The sequence below is a fragment of the Strongylocentrotus purpuratus genome, unplaced genomic scaffold (assembly GCF_000002235.5).
Source record: "Strongylocentrotus purpuratus isolate Spur 01 unplaced genomic scaffold, Spur_5.0 spur5_scaffold_2, whole genome shotgun sequence".
In the NCBI taxonomy this organism is placed as follows: Eukaryota; Metazoa; Echinodermata; class Echinoidea; order Camarodonta; family Strongylocentrotidae; genus Strongylocentrotus; species Strongylocentrotus purpuratus.
Genome location: NW_022145605.1, coordinates 13,014,842 through 13,034,359, shown reverse-complemented (window position 1 = coordinate 13,034,359; position 19,518 = coordinate 13,014,842). Strand labels below are relative to the sequence as shown.

Here is a 19,518-nt window from a genome sequence, read left to right as displayed (position 1 = left end):
CTGGTAGTAATGGACCATGTTTCCTGATTCAATTTTATTGTGTGTGTGTGAAATACCCGTTTTCAATGAATCTTGTGACCTCTGTATCATCAATATCACTCTTTGTAATAGAAACACCCACCCCTTTCACTTTCTACCAATCTGTCCAACACTGCTGTATCCATCATCTTACTCACCAATCTATCATTACGCTGCTCCTTCACCCTTCTCCTTTACCCTTCTCCTTCACCCTTCTCTCTTTATATTTTCGCTGATCCATCATTCTTGGCTTCACCTTCACGCACATCTAACCACACCAGGAATATGCCTTACTAACCAATGCTTTAACGGAGGCACCTGTATACCCATTAGCACCACTTCATTCCTGTGTTCTTGTATCAGTGGTTACGTTGGTAACCGATGTCAGATACCAGGTAAGTCTTAAGGGGGCGTTTCACAAAACTTGTCATCAGTGACAAACGACAGGTTTTGTTAGAAGCTACTAAAATCCTTGCTTCTGATTGGCCATCAGCAGATTTGTCACTGATTTTAGTCATTTGTCATTGAAAAAAGGCTTTGTGAAACTGGTCCCTGAAATGAGCTTTGATTTTTCATTAACATTTCATAACCACCTATTTCACATGTTCTGAACTCCTTCTTTTTCCAGCGCCAAGAAGTCCACCAATGGATCTTTCAAATTAGCTATCTTCTTTCTAACAATACAGTAACAACTTTTCTCATATTTCTTCACGCAGATTGCTATAACGCTATCGTGTTGGATACTATTAATGTTACTTTTCTCTTCCTCATACCATTTTCTAATCTCGATCTTTAATCCTTGTGTAACCGAAAACATTTCCTACTATTTTGTTGCTGTTATCCCTTGTTAAAATTAACCTTGCACTCATTGGATCGAGGGTAAAGAATCTTTAAGGAATTAAGGTAAGGTTTGCATGGGTGTTTGTACTGCATTCTCATGATATATTATATGCATGGTTGTTGGAAGATTGATCTGTGTGTTTTGTATCCAGAGCTGCTGTAGGAGAATGATTGTGGAAAGTTTGAATACAAAATAACTAATCGTATGTTGTATGGCAAAGTCTTGTGTAGGAAAACAATCAGTATTCGTATTATTTTTAGCTTATTATCAAATTATACGTTTTGTTCAAATACAATTATTGTTAATCACATGTTTTGGTCAGTGTAAATTACGGCGTATTTACAAGAAATATTCCGTGTGAATTCCAAAGACAGTTTGAACATTTTTAAAAGGGGGAATATTTTATGTTCTATAAATGCCACCATTATCTAGAATTGTACCGCAGGTTTATCTCATTGCATAGATTGCACTTTAGTTACCTTTTAAAATGATTAATCTGCATGACACAGTAGTTTCGAATACAATTAATGTAGAATGTATGGTACATCTATCAAATGTGTTAAGACAAATACAAAGAAGCATCCACAATAAAATCCCTTCAACAATTTTATCACGTGCATCATAGCCGTTAATGTAATCAAAACCCCGTATTCCAAATTTCCTGATGGTAAATTTCTCGACTTCGACTCCGCCAATCGCAAAAAAGTGATGCACATTTTCTTGTATCTTTTTTTGTTGTTGATCCTCTGTGAGCAAAATTGAAAAATTTGATAATTAGAGGACCATTAAGGGGGGAATTTTTACCAAATTCACCGACCCTAATAAAATGTTCTCCGATTTTGATGAGATACCCTGGAAACGTGTCATCCCAGTAATTACTTAAGCAACATTTAAAGTTTCTTTTTAATAATCTTTTTGTCACCTAAAGACAGTGAAATTCCATATATTATCACCATGTGTTGATCGTAAGATAGCAGTGATTAAACCGCCCGTAATAAATCTAAACTAATAACTAAATTACCCATATAAGCAAAGGATAATAATTATCACTAACTATACAAAACACAATTGTAGATGGCTCAGTTCTCAAGTCCTTTCGTTATTATCGATAATTATAATGTCGATCATTTAGGAGCCCCAAAACAAAATTACAATGTGAAAAGAAACACGAAATACATAGAATTGAAGAAAATATTACATTACCTTCTTGAGGGGAGAAGTATGTTTTAAGGAGACAAGACGGGTTAAGACAGGTTAAGATTAAGAGTGCTTAAAAGAATTGCTTGCAAACATTTTGTTTTCTTCTGACTTAACAGCCGGAGCGTGTACTTCGGATCCGTGTCTCAATGGAGGAACCTGTTTCGAACAGAACGAAGGAAATGCTTTCTTCTGCGCATGCTCCACGGGCTTTCAGGGAACCACGTGTGATGTAGGAGGTAAGCGACCGCTATCTTTGATTTCTATGTGACTAATCAGTTACATCGGCCAAGTTATAAATCAATAATTATACAGTCGATCATTTAGGAGCCCCAAAACAAAGTACCACAGCGTTTACAGAATTACACAATGTAAAGAGAAACATGAAATACTTAAAATAAAATATTACAAATTAAATTAACTTATTGAGGGAAGAAATATGTTTTAAGGGATCTTTGAAAGAGACAAGACAGCTTTAGATGAAGAGTGCTTTAAACATCCTCACCATAAAATTGCTTATAAATGTGTTTTGTCTGCTAAAACATCCGGAGCGTGTTCTTCGAACCCTTGTCTCAATGGAGGAACGTGTTTCGAACAGAACGGAGAAAATGCTTTCTTCTGCGCATGCGCCACGGGCTTTCAGGGAACCACGTGTGATGTAGGAGGTAAACGTCCACTATCTTTGATTTCTATGTGACTAATCATCGGCAAAGTTATAAATCAATAATTATACAGTCGATCATTTAGGAGCCCCAAAACAAAGTACCACAGCGTTTACAGAATTACACAATGTAAAGAGAAACATGAAATACTTAAAATAAAATATTACAAATTAAATTAACTTATTGAGGGAAGAAATATGTTTTAAGGGATCTTTTGAAAGAGACAAGACAGCTTAAGATGAAGAGTGCTTTAAACATCCTCACCATAACATTGCTTACAAATGTTTTTTTCTTCAGATATAACAGCCAGAGCGTGTTCTTCGAACCCTTGTCTCAATGGAGGAACGTGTTTCGAACAGAACGGAGGAAATGCTTTCTTCTGCGCATGCGCCACGGGCTTTCAGGGAACCATGTGTGATGTAGGAAGTACCGGTAAGCGACCGCCATCTTTAATTTAATTTCTCTGTGACTAATCAGTTACATCGGCAATTAAGACTCCACACCGACTCCAAAATGAACGAATCTTGGCCATACGGGGGTAATGTTATGTTTAGTTCGGTCTATCGTCGGACTGGTGTCGATCTTGTTGGGGTGAATGAGTTATCAATCTTATCATTCATGCATAACCACGGCAGTAGATGTTTCATTGGATCGTACAAACTTATGATATTGAATCATGTATTTCACTGCATATTGTGCATTTATACCTAATGCATACATATGTCATATTTTAATTGGGCTAGTCCGGGTATTTTATCCCATATGTTAAAGTCATCATCAACATATAATCATTTAATTCTGTCAAGTCGTCAGCTCGTCTGGAGCTAGAAGCATTTTTGTTTAATTACTTAATATGAGCAACGAAAGAACTTTCCAGAACATATAGTTCAATCATATATTATATATAAATATTTGCATAACCATTGTTGCAGTGAAAGTTGTGCTTTCTGTCTGTAATACCATTTATCTTAATACCCATTTAACTCCTTTGTTCTAACACAGCTTATTCCTGTGAATCGAACCCATGTTAAAATGGGAGTACATGTTGATCCCCCAAAAAATATACATACAAATACAAAATAAATCAAATGGTATTGTCATTTGAAATATAACAACTTACTACAAAGTGATAGTAAATGATCACGAGAAAACTTTCTAGAAGATACAATTCAATTACAGAAGAAATTTATTCCCACTTTAGCAATAAATGTACCTGTGGTGAATATTTGTACATTCCCCATGTAACGTTGTTCATTCCCATGTAACGTTTTTCATTTCCCATGTAACGTTGTTCATGTTTTTGTTCTAACAGTTTCCCCGTGTGGGTCTAACCCCTGTCAGAATGGGGGTACGTGTTTTGATAGCGGTGACCTGACAAATTATTTCTGCATCTGTAGTGCTGATTACATTGGAGAAAGCTGCCAGACAGCAGTTGGTATGCCATGCCTATCTTTATTTTGCCCTCAATTTGCAGGGACGTCGCTGGAGGGGGGGGGGGGGGGGGGGGGGGGAGGGGGAGGGGGAGGGGGTTGGAGGTTGGAAGGGAGCGGAGGGACAATATTATGTCAATTTTGGTGTGCTTATTTTAGAGCCTTGTCGCCAGATCGCGAAAGTTGATGATTTTGTTGTTGTTGTTTTGTTGATATTCTTTGCTTACACATTATTAGATAGGGATGAATACGCCCCTCCCCCGATGCAAAATGGTCCAGCGACGCCCTTGATAATTCCGTTGCTATTGCTTGACAGTGTCTTTTTTCTAACTGTTGATATGTTCTGGTCTTGCTTCAGGCTGTTAGGGGAACAGTCTTAAACTATATGACTGAACCCATCTAATGCACCTTTCAGAATCTAACATTGTAAATTAACACTAAATATGCGTGGTTGACATACTTTGTAGAATACTCTTATAGTAATACTTTTCATTTACATTATTAATTTAAGTATTCAATGCAGGTTACATAGTCCAGTCTTTCTACTTCTAACCACATTTATGTTACTACAGAAAGGTTACCTCTTCAATGACATATCTGTCCATATCAATATTAGAACTCACTCATGTTTAATTCTACTAGCCCCTTGCATGAGATATTGTTGAATAAGTTGCAGAAGTTGCAGAAGACGGCACAATAATTTTCAATCTGCCATTGTTCTCTAACAAGCATTCAATATCATCTATATTCCTGTTTCATTTATGCAAACAATACTAAATTTCTTTTATTGCTTACATATTTATCCCTCAATATCTTTACGCCTTTATCTCTAATTTTAACCGTCACCTACCACGCTCTGTATTCTTATCCTTATCTTCCAACATCTACCATCATCTGTACTTTCATATAGCTTTCTATTCTCTTGCCTCTACATATCTCTACCTTTCTACCATGGTCTATACTTCATATATATTTCTACCGTCGCCTATACATATTTCGTCTTCTCAACCGTTTATCTCTGCCTCCCTTCTATTCCCTAAACTTTATCTCTACTTCCTAAACTTTATCTCTACTTCCTAAACTTTATCTCTACTTCCTAAACTTTATCTCTACTTCCTAAACTTTATCTCTACTTCCTAAACTTTATCTCTACTTCCTAAACTTTATCTCTACTTCCTAAACTTTATCTCTACTTCCTAAACTTTATCTCTACTTCCTAAACTTTATCTCTACTTCTCAATCATCACCTATACTTCTACCATCGCCGGAGCTCATTTCTATTTCTCTACCTACCATCACATACATGCATACTAAACTCTACACCTCTCTATCACTGCATATACTTATCTTCACCTTTAGCACAACCCAATCCATGTATATCCGATCCGTGCCAGAACACGGGTACCTGTTTTTCTTCGGTCGATGGCTTAACCTACAGATGCTTCTGCACCATCGACTACTCTGGATCCTTTTGTGAAATTAGTGTCATTGGTATGATTCTGGACATCTTTTCACGAATGCGTCATAAGAACAAGTTCGCCGACATCCCTTCGAAACGCGTCTTAATTATTAGACTCTCATATCAAAGGGATGTTTTCGAACTTGTACTTGTACCGTTTCGTAAAACGCTGCCATTAACACTATGTCTCCCCCGTGGATATTCTATTACCTTATGTCAGAAGAACATTAATATGGCAGTAGTCAGGGGGGGGGGGGTGGGGTAATCGGACGCATGAAAGGGATTCTATATATAACATTTCACAAATTAAATCACAGAATTTTATGTAGGGCCTCATAAAAGCTGGGATTTATGAGCTACACTTACCAAAAGTAATTCCATTAATATAAAATACGAAGACAGATTTAACTACCTCAATTTTGTCAAATCATCTCCTTTTCCTCTGCTAAAAGTTCTGGTTTTGCAAAATATGACGCAGTGTTTACTTCACAACATGCACAGAATGATAAAAACATCTTTCATTAATTTGGGGAATAATTCACTCGCTTAGTTACTTAAAGCTACATTTTCATCGTTCGAGGTAAAGTTCTGATCTCATTTTCTTACTTGCACAACATCTTCTTTCATGCTTCTTCCATCTTCTTTCATGCTTCTTTCATCTCACATACTAACACGTGTCGTCATCACATATCTTCTCTGTAGCTGCCCATTGTATTCCTCACGTATGTCGCAATGGCGCACCCTGCCTGCCCTGGCCTGTTACTTTCACGTGCGCCTGCCCGTCGGGTTTTGGTGGCACCACCTGTGAAAATGTTGGTAGGTTCCCCCCGACGTGCACTCTGTGTATATAAGGTGTAACACTTGACTGTTCCAGGATTTTAAAAGTGCCCCTGTTTTGCAGGGGACGAGGGGACACGTATTCTCTCTCCGCCCCCCCCCCCCACAGACACACACAATTCAAGGCGAAAACATAGCCCTTTATTACAATCTTGTAGGAGGTTCAGTAGGCCTAAATTATCAAGGAACCCGATTCCCTAGGGTTCAAAGAGGTTAAGAGGAGGTTTAAAAATCTAGTTCTCTAAAGTACCGCTAAAGTTTCATATCGCAGAGCTTGTTACAAAAGCAGCGATGAATATTTTCTGGATAATGTAGGTACCCAAAACAAAATTACATGGCCTTTAAATACCTCTCATTCCGATTAGACTTCAGGACAGTCATGTGAACACATTTTGATGAGTGGACACGTCGGGGTAGGTTCCAGTCGACACCAATGGAAAAAAAGAGTATATTCAGGGAAATGTTTTTCAATTCTAACGCGGTCGAGAGCCATGCTCTCTTTCTCTTGCAATATAGGCCCTATCTATTCCAAACGAAACCGTTTGCCCGACAAAGCCATGTAAGCAATGACCCTTGCATTTAAAATGTTTGTTAAACCTATAATGATTATTTAGACTGTTAGAAAAGACAAATTAAAAATTTGTTAAAATTATTTTAGCAAATGCAAATGATATATAAGTGAAAGTATATTGATTAAGTGCCTTGTTTTCAGTAGATAGAATATAACTTGTATTTCTGACAGTACTGTTATCCAGTTATTGGTGATGTCGCATCGAATATGGTATGCATCAGCGCATTTCATTCTACCTAATAATACCTACACCCTCGCTTTCTTCGATCTATACATTGTAGTCCTTGAAAACTTCCTGAATGAACTTAATATGTCTTACCATGTGCATGTGTAGACTCTTAAATTCATAGCATGCTCTAACTTGTTAAAGTGGTAATATGATTGCCGATATAATAGTAATCGAATGTTTTCCTTAAAAGTTCAATGAAATATCGTTACAAATGATGAAACTGTAATCTTTATAACAAAGTACTTCGATGTTTTGTGCATGTTTTGTGGATCATTGCCTCATTGAAGTAACTTGGAAAGCTTTATGTTACCTTGATAAAGAAAGTTTATTATATGCATGTTCTGCAAGACCTATACTCGTTTGTACTTGTCAGTTATGCCGACGACTGCATGCGACTCGAACCCGTGTGTGAACGGAGGGACATGCTTCTCGTCTGCAGATCAGGCTAGTTTCCAATGTATCTGTCTGACCGGCTTCAGCGGACTCTTCTGCCAGGATACTACCAATGGTACGAACCACTAAACCAAGCTTGCAGTAGAAATGTATTATTGCTTCATCCCATAATGCTCACATAATTATGTAGCGATAGGAATTTAGAAGCTTAGAGCATTACGTGATTGATAGAAAAACAAAACAAATCAGCAGCAGCAAAAAACAACAGAAGCCTAGTTTTTCATAATTTGTCAAAGGGTCCAATCACCTGAAAATATATTGCTCTCAAATGCTTGAGGTTCAATGTCGGGCGATCAATGACGTTAAAATGTTAGCGATAGGAATTTAGAAGCTTAGAGCATTACGTGATTGATAGAAAAACAAAACAAATCAGCAGCAGCAAAAAACAACAGAAGCCTAGTTTTTCATAATTTGTCAAAGGGTCCAATCACCTGAAAATATATTGCTCTCAAATGCTTGAGGTTCAATGTCGGGCGATCAATGACGTTAAAATGTTAGCGATAGGAATTTAGAAGCTTAGAGCATTACGTGATTGATAGAAAAACAAAACAAATCAGCAGCAGCAAAAAACAACAGAAGCCTAGTTTTTCATAATTTGTCAAAGGGTCCAATCACCTGAAAATATATTGCTCTCAAATGCTTGAGGTTCAATGTCGGGCGATCAATGACGTTAAAATGTTAGCGATAGGAATTTAGAAGCTTAGAGCATTACGTGATTGATAGAAAAACAAAACAAATCAGCAGCAGCAAAAAACAACAGAAGCCTAGTTTTTCATAATTTGTCAAAGGGTCCAATCACCTGAAAATATATTGCTCTCAAATGCTTGAGGTTCAATGTCGGGCGATCAATGACGTTAAAATGTTGTTCTTGAAGTGTTAGTATACTGTTTTGAGCACATTGTGAAGTGTTTTGTAGCTGCAAGGGGAATTAGTGTTAGACCAAACACTCTGTTGAGTGACCTAGGTTGGAGTGGAAGTGGTGAGCTTCAAATATTACCAGTGCAATAGGTTATTGACAAACAACCAAATCAACCAAAGCAACAAAATATTGTCCTGTAAATAAGGGTAAACGCGACTTATTTGTTGACTATTCGACACTATTTGAAGAAAGTTATTTATTAAACATGAGGATGTTTGGGCGATTGGGATAAGACAGGATGAAAATACAGTCGAAGCATAGGACAAAACGTAATTTAGAATTGCATGTATTGCGAGTCATGCTTTTCTAACCTACAGTTAGTAGATAAGAATAACGTATAGTTAGCAGTCGAGACTAATAACACTGCTTTTCAGAGTAATACGATTATGTTTCATTTTAAGCTATAACTAGCAGTTTAGATGAATATGACTGCTTTCTAGAATAATAAAATCCTAAATCACTGTAACATAGTGCCGCTTTGGTAGTCCATCTTAGCCTGCAAACGCTTCTCTTAACAGAACAATGTCAACCCACAACTTGCCAAAATGGAGGAACGTGTTTCCAATCAGGGGGCAGTGATGATGGCATCATTTGTGTGTGTCCTTCTGGTTTTGAAGGTTCGACCTGTGAGATAACTTTAACTGGTATGTTGTCCATGTCTACTAACCGAGTGTTCTTTCATCTAACCGTAGCATAATAATTACTGCTTGTTTTAATCTGAAGTAAAGGACGTTCCGCAGTATTGTCCGTAGGCACCTTGATTGGGAAGGGCCAGATAATCAAGTATTTACTATATGCTCAATACTAGGAATACCATCCAGGCATTTAGTATGATAAAATACATAACCAGCAGGCCCTGTGGAGCTAAGATGCACAGAAACAGCACTGCGAACGTCCTTAACCATAAAGATTTTTTTTGTGAGAAAATTTAACTGCTAGTAAGTTTTTCATGTCAACTAACCAACCCATGTCTTGTCCTGAAGTAACATATCCCGTTTTAATCGAAATTTAATTTAAGGAATGAAGTTTACCCTATGAGTGTTCTTCTTTTGACGTAACTTTACCTGGTATGTCCCCATTTTAACTAATCGGTTGCTGTTTCATCACAAATTAACGTAACCCCTAAATGCCTGTTCAGATATGACACGGCAAAACCGTTGTGTTTTGTAATGATGACGTTAAGTGTAATACGACTCACATTTCTATATCTTATGAAGCAGAGCTCAGTGTATAACGCGACAGCTTTAGAGAAAGTTCAAACGCTGGCTAGTTTATTTGTAATAATACTAACAAATATTATTCGATGGTTAAGTAAATTGTTATGCATGCAGCAATATAGTTTTTATTTTAATATTTAGTTCGTAGCAAGCAGAGTTATTATGCATGCATAGTAGGGTTTTACATTTCTTAAAACTCTTTAAAACAATTACCATGCGTACAGTACGTTAATACGTTTTTATTTCAATCGTGTAGTTTTTACCCAAAGCTTTGCCTTTGCATGCGTAGTTGAGTTTACATTTCGTTCCATGTTCCGATTTTCTTTTCTCACCCACCCTATATACTTTAGTTATGGCATGTTCGTCTGATACATGCATGAATGGCGGCACGTGCTTCGAGTCTGGCTCGTCGGGAGGAATAGCCTACATTTGTTCCTGCCCCATTAATTTTTCCGGCGTCAACTGTGAATTGGGTATGTACCCCCTTTAACATTACATTCCAATGCTTAACCCCACTTCCTTCCTTTCAAGGTACATAGTTATGAAGGTTGTCATAGCTGTTTACATCAAGAGTTATGTGTATACAGGGTAATGTGTCCGTGACTTGATCCTGAAGCTGACCGATCAGAAGTCGCCATTCTAGTGACCACGTGATGTTGGATATCGTATGATTAGCATAAGAGTTGCATATTTGAACAACGCAGGTAAGTACGTATTCAAGTATAATTTTTGGCTCGATGTTATACCTTCGCTTTTAGCTCCTATGGAATAACTTTTGTCGATATGACTATATCTTTCTTCCTAAATTTTGCGTTCACCAGCGACAGTCAAATAATGTACTGGTCACTGACAAGCTGTTCATTTGACAGCCAGTAATACGTATGGTTGCCGCAGGTAAACCAAATACAAAATCTCCTAATACTTCATTGTGTTCTCTCGTTGGGGTCTCTTAACATGTTCTTTATTTTATGACAGATAATTTGTGTTCTTTGTTCAGTCAGGCAAGTTCATGGTATACTTCTGAGGTATTGTGTATCAAATTTATGTGTGCTGCTGGTAATGAAAGTGCAAAAAGTTGTCTAAGTTTCTCAAACTCGAAATATCAAGCGATGTAGATCAGAAAATTGAAAAGCATATACTTTCACAGTACCGTGGCGTTAGTGAATTGGTGTATGTAATCTAGATGTTTACCGCAGTATATCGTTCAATTATAATTTCATTTTCATAAGCTTATTTTGGCATGCTTTGTTCGATAGAAACTGTAACTTTAAATGTTTTGCGTAGGCATGGTTCCATGAAAGCTCTAATAATATGACTTATCATGATCAGTAATACTAAATTAGAATTACTCTATAGTGCCATAAAGCTTTAGATCCATAAATGCAAATTTCATGTCAAGCACTTCATAATACAGAAACCATGTTCATTTATTTTATATTTGCACTTTTACATGTTTCCTTTTTCGAAATATCATTATGCTAAACTTTATCAAACGAATGCTATTCTTTTATTCTCATTTATAGGTATATAAAATTACTATGAGTGTCCTTAGCGTTGCCTTGCATTTTGATTAATGTTCATGCTTTTAGCAACATGGGTGATTCCGTATTAGAAAAAAAAAGACAATGTGGTGACAAGATTTTTTACTTTACGGACTGTACAATTAATTGGTGAAAATTATTTTATGATTATTGTATCAATGGCATCGCTCTGAGAGTTACCCCAAAATGGATCTCAAAACAATTCATTTGATTATTGAAATTGAAAATATTGTCAAAATATTTTTTCTTTCTAATACGGAATCGCCGTCATGCTCTCCGTTCTTTGTTCATTGTAGTCAAAACTGCCTGCTCATCTCAACCTTGTGCAAACGGGGCTTCATGTTTAGAATATCAAGCCGTTTACGCCTGCATATGTCTTCCTGGTTTCACGGGATTTAAATGTGATGTACAAGGTAATATATGTACCTTATCACGGTTCTTGCCTGCTGTGTAGGGGGAAACTACGTAATTCATGAAATAGAACGTTGCCTTTTGGGGTTTTTGCTTGTAATATCTCTCTCTCTCTAAGTGCCATATCGTTTGACTTTGGCGATCATGCTGTTCCATAACCCTCGGCTCCTATCCTTCTGTATTAGCACCACTCCCAGTTCTTTCACTCCTCTCTCTAACAACAATTTCTGCAGACTGTCTATTCAAAGTATCCTCCTTCTTCCCCGACTGATTCTTCCCACAATTTTACCTGTCTAAGCAAGATTCTCTAGGCCTGTAATGTGACCCATATTTTCGCGTGCATAAGCTGTTTTGTAATCAAAATTCTGCAGATCGTTGTTTCTTTGGGCTCCATAAATATTATATGCTTTCAACGATTTCTGTATCGGCAAGCGTCCCTCGACCCGCTGCTAAGACCTCAGTCACACCGACGAGACCGACATCACACCGCCAAACTGACTCCACGTCACATCGACTCCAGACCGATCTATTCTTGGCCACATGGGGGCCGGGGGGGGGGGGGATTGTTCACAAAGATCCTAAGTCGAACTTAACTCTTATTCACTTACAAATTATGGAGAGCCATTTGAAGCCTTAAAATAAAATATATTCAAAAGCGAAAATTCAAGTATTTTAGACTTTATATAAATTCCACATCAAAAACATAAAATCTCCTTGATAATAAAAAATATGAATGATTTGAATCAATATTTTATGCCTTTTAAAACAACTTTTATCAAATATTTTCATAAATGCTAACGTTTTTCCATAATTGTTAAGTCCAACTAAGACTTACGTTCAACTTAGGATATGTGTGAACCCCCCCCCCCCCCCCTGGGCTGGAGTATATGTTGGTGTCGGTCAGGTAACGGGTCTGATTAGGGTGACTAGGGAAGCAATTGCTGAACCTCGGTCGGTTTTGAGTCGATTTGGAGTCAGTTTTTCGGTTGGACTGAACACTTGCTACATTGATGTATCTTGATGCCAATAATGGGCAGGATTTAAACTAAAAACTTTGCACTGTTTTTTTTTTTTATAATAATACATGTTATTTTGTACGTTTTATCATGTTTATGTGCTTCGTGTAAAATATATATGTATTGCATGCTGTGCCACTTCAATTCTTCTTATGTTCGCTGTATATTATATGTTACATTTCCTTTTCAAGCTATGCATTTCCTTTTCAATCTATGCATTTGTTTCCATCAGTACTTCAGCTTTAGAGAAGCACCAGATACATTCATTGTGATCAATACTTTTCCAGTAACGCTATTCCTTTTCAATGTAGATATCAGCTCAAATGTGGGTAGATGCATTTTGAATGAATAAAAATATGATATGTAGCTGAGTAAAAAAAAAAAATCCGATAGAATATGTCCTGAACATGTTCGCCATTCCTGCACATCACTTACCTTCCCTTCATTAATCTGTTTATAAGCTTGTTCGTCTCATTTCCAAGAGCCGAGTATTATATTTTTTTAAATGATACCCAGTCGCAGTAGAAGTCTTGAACAACTCTTCCATTCCTGCAAACAAAACTCTTTTCCTAGGAAATTTCTTCAATTTTGCCATTTCCATGTTCATTTCACTTCATTTCCTGAAAATCTAGTCCCGCAGCATCTTCTTAATCCTGCATGTGCCTCTAACCCATGTCCTGCTGATGCTACATGCCTAGAAGCGGCTGGTCAAGTTGCTTTCCTTTGTCTCTGTCCAAATGGTGATGTTGGTACACACTGTAATATAACTACAGGTAATAATGTATGCCTATGAAACGGACAATTAATGCAACATTGCTAAAGGATCAAGATGCATCTTTGTAAAAACCATTTTCCTCGTTAGACATTGTAATATAATTCCAGATCATAACGTGATAAATGCTTTTCCAGGAACGATATTCCTCTTCAATGTTTATATCAGCTAAAATTTGGGCCTTAAGCATTTTTAATGAATACAAATCTGACACAAGCACGAATTTTAACAGAAACAGTTATTATTGATTATGATATGTAGCTAAGTAAAGATAACAGCAAAAAGCCCGCTAGAATAAGTCATGAACATGTTTGTAATCATTCTCCTTCCCTTCATTAATCTGCTAAGGTCGTTCATCTCAATTCCAAGAGCTGAGTATTAGATTTAAAAATAAAAGAAACATAGTTACACTAGAAGTCTTAGACAACTCTTCCATTTCTGCAAACAAAACTCTTTTCCAAGGAAATTTCTTCAATTTTGCCATTTCCATGTTCATTTCACTTCATTTCCTGAAAATCTAGTCCCGCAGCATCTACTTAATCCTGCATGTGCCTCTAACCCATGTCCCGATGATGCTACATGCCTAGAAGCGGCTGGTCAAGTTGCTTTTCTTTGCCTCTGTCCAAATGGTGATGTTGGTACACACTGTAATATAACTACAGGTAATAATGTATGCCTATGAAACGGACAATTAATGCAACATTGCTAAAGGATCAAGATGCATCTTTGTAAAAACCATTGTCCTCGATAGACATTGTAATATAATTCCAGATCATAACGTGATAAATGCTTTTCCAGGAACGATATTCCTCTTCAATGTTTATATCAGCTAAAATTTGGGCCTTAAGAATTTTTAATGAATACAAATCTGACACAAGCGCGAATTTTAACAGAAACAGTTATTATTGATTATGATATGTAGCTAAGTAAAGATAACAGCAAAAAGCCCGCTAGAATAAGTCATGAACATGTTTGCTTTTCCTGCAAATCATTCTCCTTCCCTTCATTAATCTGCTAAGGTCGTTCATCTCAATTCCAAGAGCTGAGTATTAGATTTAAAAATAAAAGAAACATAGTTACACTAGAAGTCTTAGACAACTCTTCCATTTCTGCAAACAAATCTCTTTTCGTTGGAAATTTCTTCAATTTTGCCATTTCCATGTTCACTTCATTTCCTGTAAATCTAGACCAGCCTCTACTTAATCCTGCATGTGCCTCTAACCCATGTCCTGCTGATGCTACATGCCTAGAAGCGGCTGGTCAAGTTGCTTTCCTTTGCCTCTGTCCAAATGGTGATGTCGGTACACACTGTAATATAACTACAGGTAATAATGTGTACCTATGAAACGGGCAATTAATGCAACATGGCTATAGGATCAAGATGCATCTTTGTAAAAAACATTTTCCTCGTTAGACATTGTAATATAATTCCAGATCATAACGTGATAAATACTTTTCCAGTAACGCTATTCCTCTTTAATGTAGATATCAGCTAAAATTTGGGCAGATGCATTTTTAATGAATACAAATCTGACACAAGCACGAATTTTAACAGAAACAGTTATCAATGATTATGATATGTAGCTGAGTAAAGATGAACTAAAAAAAGCCCGCTAGAATAAGTCCTGAACATGTTTGCTTTTTCTGCAAATTATTCTCCTTCCCTTAATTAATCTGTTAAGCTCGTTCATCTCAATTCCAAGAGCTGAGTATTAGATTTAAAAATAAAAGAAACATAGTTACACTAGAAGTATTGGACAACTCTTCCATTTCAGCAAACAAATCTCTTTTCCTTTAGGAAATTTCTTCAATTTTGCCATTTCCATGTTCACTTCATTTCCTGTAAATCTAGACCAGCCTCTACTTAATCCTGCATGTGCCTCTAACCCATGTCCTGCTGATGCTACATGCCTAGAAGCGGCTGGTCAAGTTGCTTTCCTTTGCCTCTGTCCAAATGGTGATGTCGGTACACACTGTAATATAACTACAGGTAATAATGTGTACCTATTAAACGGGCAATTAATGGAACATTGCTATAGGGTAATGTTTGGACCTTTGTAAAAGCATTGTCTTCGGACCTTTGTAAAAGCATTGCCTTCGGTAGACATTGAAATAGAATTCCAGGTCATAACGTATAATATGCATGTGGAAAGTACTTAGGATCAGAATGAACCTTCTTCGGAGAAATTAGAAGATCATTATCCATCAAAAACACAAAAATGCCTTTTTTATTTTGGAAATTTCAATGCTAAGTAAGAAACAGGTATTTTGGGAACAGATATGTAATATTTATTGAAACGAGGAAGAAAAACCTTAACGTAATGTAGTTGAAGCTGCATGAGTGATTTTTGCTGGCGTAGACTTCTTTTAAAATCATTTGTCTTTGCTTTTGGTGTAATTTTGTTTTGTCATGCTTTTGTCTTCTAAAATGCAATGTTCTTTTATCTTCATTGCAATATTTTTTATCTTCTTAATTGCAATGTTCGTTTATCTTCTTCATTGTATTTATCTCTCCATTTGCAATGTCTTTCATATTAACTTGTCGCTTTCACTCTTCCTATACCCATTGCGTAGACCCCACTCCCGTGCGAGGTTGTTCCTCAAACCCTTGCTCCAGTGGAGCGACATGTCTGGATGCAGCAGATGGAAGCTCATTTACCTGCTTATGTCCGAACGGTGCTTTAGGCATTAACTGTGAAATGGCTCCAGGTACACATTTCTCTATCCCACAAAACACACACACAGAGACACACACCCACGCACACAAATACAAAAAAAAAATGTATGCAACGCTGTAATAAGTGATTTATCAAAATAAATATGTCATTTAGATTAAAGTTCGTCATGATTAAATTTGTCTTTCCAGATATTAAAACCATATAATCCATATATACACATAAGTAGTATGTAGGTAGTTATGCACCTTTTTTTTTTTTTTTTTATATTTCTCTCTGGTTAAAGCTAAAGATAAGCTTGAGTTCTGGTAATGATAGAAAATAAATTCTCACAGATCTAACAAAAAGATCGCAAGAATATTCAAAATAGTACCAATATTTAAATAGATCATCGCCCATGACTACTAATCCTCCAGCTTCCATTAGACTCCAGTCACCTTCATACCATCTGTCCATCTTCTGTAGGTCCCCTTCCTACTTTTAGCTGCTCCTCAAACCCTTGTCCTGACGATGCAACTTGCTTGGAAGCAGCGGAAGGAAACTCTTACACATGTCTGTGTTCTAACGGTCAGCTTGGGGTAGACTGTAGTTTAACAGGTAAATTTAGGATCAGTAGTGAAGTAACCAAGTTACAAAATAAAAAAGTAATAGAGTAACATAGCCTGTTTGACGTGAAATTTTAACTGACCATGCTCAACGTCTAATCATCAACTTCAAACTTAATCAATATTTGTTTTCTTCAATTAAAAGTTACATCAAGAAATGCCTAACTCGAACGAACATCAAACATTTTAATGAGTGCTTTACGAAGTCAACATATTTTCCCGGTCAAAATTCACCGCAACTACCTTATAAACAAACCAAATGCAGGTCCACACACATTTTCTGAGCAATCATCAAATACTAGTTTTTTTACTTATATTCTTCACTCCTCAAGATCTCATTGAACGTCACGTGACAAACATCCTTTTCCCAGTAGTTTAGTTGCATTTATTCAACACGATTGCATAAACTTTCGAAAACTCAACCCTAAGGCAATTTTCAGTACCCATTGTACGGTAATGCCTGTAGACATCATTGTCGGATTGTGTCATACGTCAAAGTAATGTTCGCACATTTCAAAAGGTGATGGCAAAGCTATTGAAATTGTCTTGGGTTGATTTGTTTGCTAAATCTTTTTGCGATCGCGTCTGTCACACCTATGCATGCTTTGTTTTTGTTCTCACGTTGTATTTCTTCATATTAATGCACGAATACCTTGCTTTCACATTGTATTTCTTCACATCTGTGCATGCTCTCCTTCTGCTTCCACTTGTAACACTTTCTCTTCATCTAGCACCTATCAACGTAGTACCCGGTTGTGCTTCGAACCCTTGCCCTGACGATGCAACGTGTTTGGACGCTTTTGATAGAAGCTCATACACGTGCTTATGCTCCAATGGTGTAATTGATATTTATTGCGGTAATCCTCCAGGTAATGTTGGAAAATTGGCTACACATACGTCAGATGTCTCATATTCATATGTCAAGTGAATTTGTTCATGGTGCTAAAGTTATCGTCATATCCAGTTTTTGGTTTCCACTGCATTACCACCTTTTGATTTAGTAAAAACAAATACATTCATCATTCAATAACCTCAACACGGACATGCACATGTATCAGGCGTACATGTATATGTTCGTAGTGTTAGCATTACTTTCAGATGTATTTTGGGCTTGTAATTTTGTACATTTAATTCGATAAAAAAAAAATACATTACTCAATCCATTCCATTTTTATTCCTACCACTTTCCTATCATTTGCGTGATTCACACATCAGGCTTACATGTTCATAATGGTTGTTTGATCCTTCATTCGATAACTGTCCTAATATTAATTGTGATAGTATCTTGACCTTACCAAAAATGTATCCTATCATCCGCTTCTTGCATGATTGTTTGCCTTATGGGGGTTATATGTCCCTGGTTTCTCTATTCTCCTTTCTCGTCCGTGCCACCCCCCCCCTCTCTCTCTCTCTCTATCTTCGCACCACTCCACTCTCCTTTTAAATATCATGCTCTCTTTGTATATCGCTTGTATATTCTTATGTGTTTTGTGGTGTACGTGAAGGCTTATAGAACAGTTATTGGCTTTATATATTTTATAAGCGGACCCCTGAAAGAATTCAACCTCATTGTCTGTACTACTACAGACATTTAGTCTCGTGTCATGTTCACGTGTGTTTTGTATTAATGATTTTTCTAACCCGGCACTGTGATGTTTGAACCACTAAACTGACCCACAGATAAACTCCGTGTTCTTATCAGCTAATCAGACTTCATAATTGTTTAATATCACTGGCTCATTCATTTTTTTTTTCATAAGCGCAATTTGAGCAGATTATCAGTGAGGATCAATATTGCGCTTTCATACTCTCTTGAGTTAATGGTTTGCCGTATGAGTGGGTTTTCGTATTCATTTGTTCTAGGAATTATAGCAGTAATGTTACTTTTTTGTGCAAATTTAAAATTCAAAATAATCTTTGCATGATAATGGAAGTGAGAGATGAAATAAATTAACTCAGTGTCGTTTATATGTACCATTTCATATCACTACATTTAACCCTATGGTATTATTTATTAACGAGTGGTATTAGTTTTGGTATGGGACGTGCATGTACAAATACAAGATGGTAAGCTGAGTGTAATAGTAAAAATACCTTGTGAAGTTTATTTGATTCATTTCAATTGTAGAGATGTAGGGTTTAACATGCTGAGTTTTTGTGCAACGAAATGGATGCAATATAAAACATTTGCTGCCTTATAAAAGCACATGTACGTGTATTGAGTAGAAAGTGCATGATAAGTAGAATTATATTTGTATTATTTGATTCAGACATACATGTAAATAAAGGTATACGGTCATAATCCTTACAGATTCAGTAAGCATGGGGTGTAATTACTTTAAAAAAAAATCATATCCAGTATTTTTAGCTTCCGCAGTAGCATAGAAGAAATGTCTATTTGCATGGAGAAGTTGAAGCTGCTTGCGCCCTAAACTCCTTTTCGAGTGATGCCACTTAGTTTAGATTCATAGTTTTGTTTGCATTCATCCCTTTTTTTCATTCACAGCTGTTAGACAATTTTACTTAATGTCATGAAACATTTGTATTTAATAATCGGAGGATAACAAACAAAGGCTATTTCGAGTTGCGTGAGTACACATTTTTGTGGATACCGGAATTTTCAATTTCATGCATGTTTACTCATAGGCGAATCCATTAAATAGAA

The 19,518-nt window shown here is 36.6% G+C and overlaps 1 protein-coding gene across 1 annotated transcript in view; it reads left to right on the top strand.

Moving 5' to 3' along the window:
* LOC762514 overlaps window positions 1-19,518 on the top strand; it is a 135,071-nt gene that overhangs the window by 19,069 nt on the left and 96,484 nt on the right. The window contains exons 6-19 of the mRNA XM_030991701.1: window positions 2,176-2,295; window positions 3,016-3,150; window positions 4,031-4,153; window positions 7,618-7,752; window positions 9,135-9,260; window positions 10,184-10,306; window positions 11,671-11,787; window positions 13,434-13,574; window positions 14,095-14,235; window positions 14,761-14,898; window positions 15,426-15,563; window positions 16,148-16,282; window positions 16,714-16,845; window positions 17,585-17,722. Of these exons, the coding sequence (XP_030847561.1) occupies window positions 2,176-2,295; window positions 3,016-3,150; window positions 4,031-4,153; window positions 7,618-7,752; window positions 9,135-9,260; window positions 10,184-10,306; window positions 11,671-11,787; window positions 13,434-13,574; window positions 14,095-14,235; window positions 14,761-14,898; window positions 15,426-15,563; window positions 16,148-16,282; window positions 16,714-16,845; window positions 17,585-17,722 (1,842 nt within the window). The remainder of the gene's footprint in view (window positions 1-2,175; window positions 2,296-3,015; window positions 3,151-4,030; window positions 4,154-7,617; window positions 7,753-9,134; window positions 9,261-10,183; window positions 10,307-11,670; window positions 11,788-13,433; window positions 13,575-14,094; window positions 14,236-14,760; window positions 14,899-15,425; window positions 15,564-16,147; window positions 16,283-16,713; window positions 16,846-17,584; window positions 17,723-19,518) is intronic.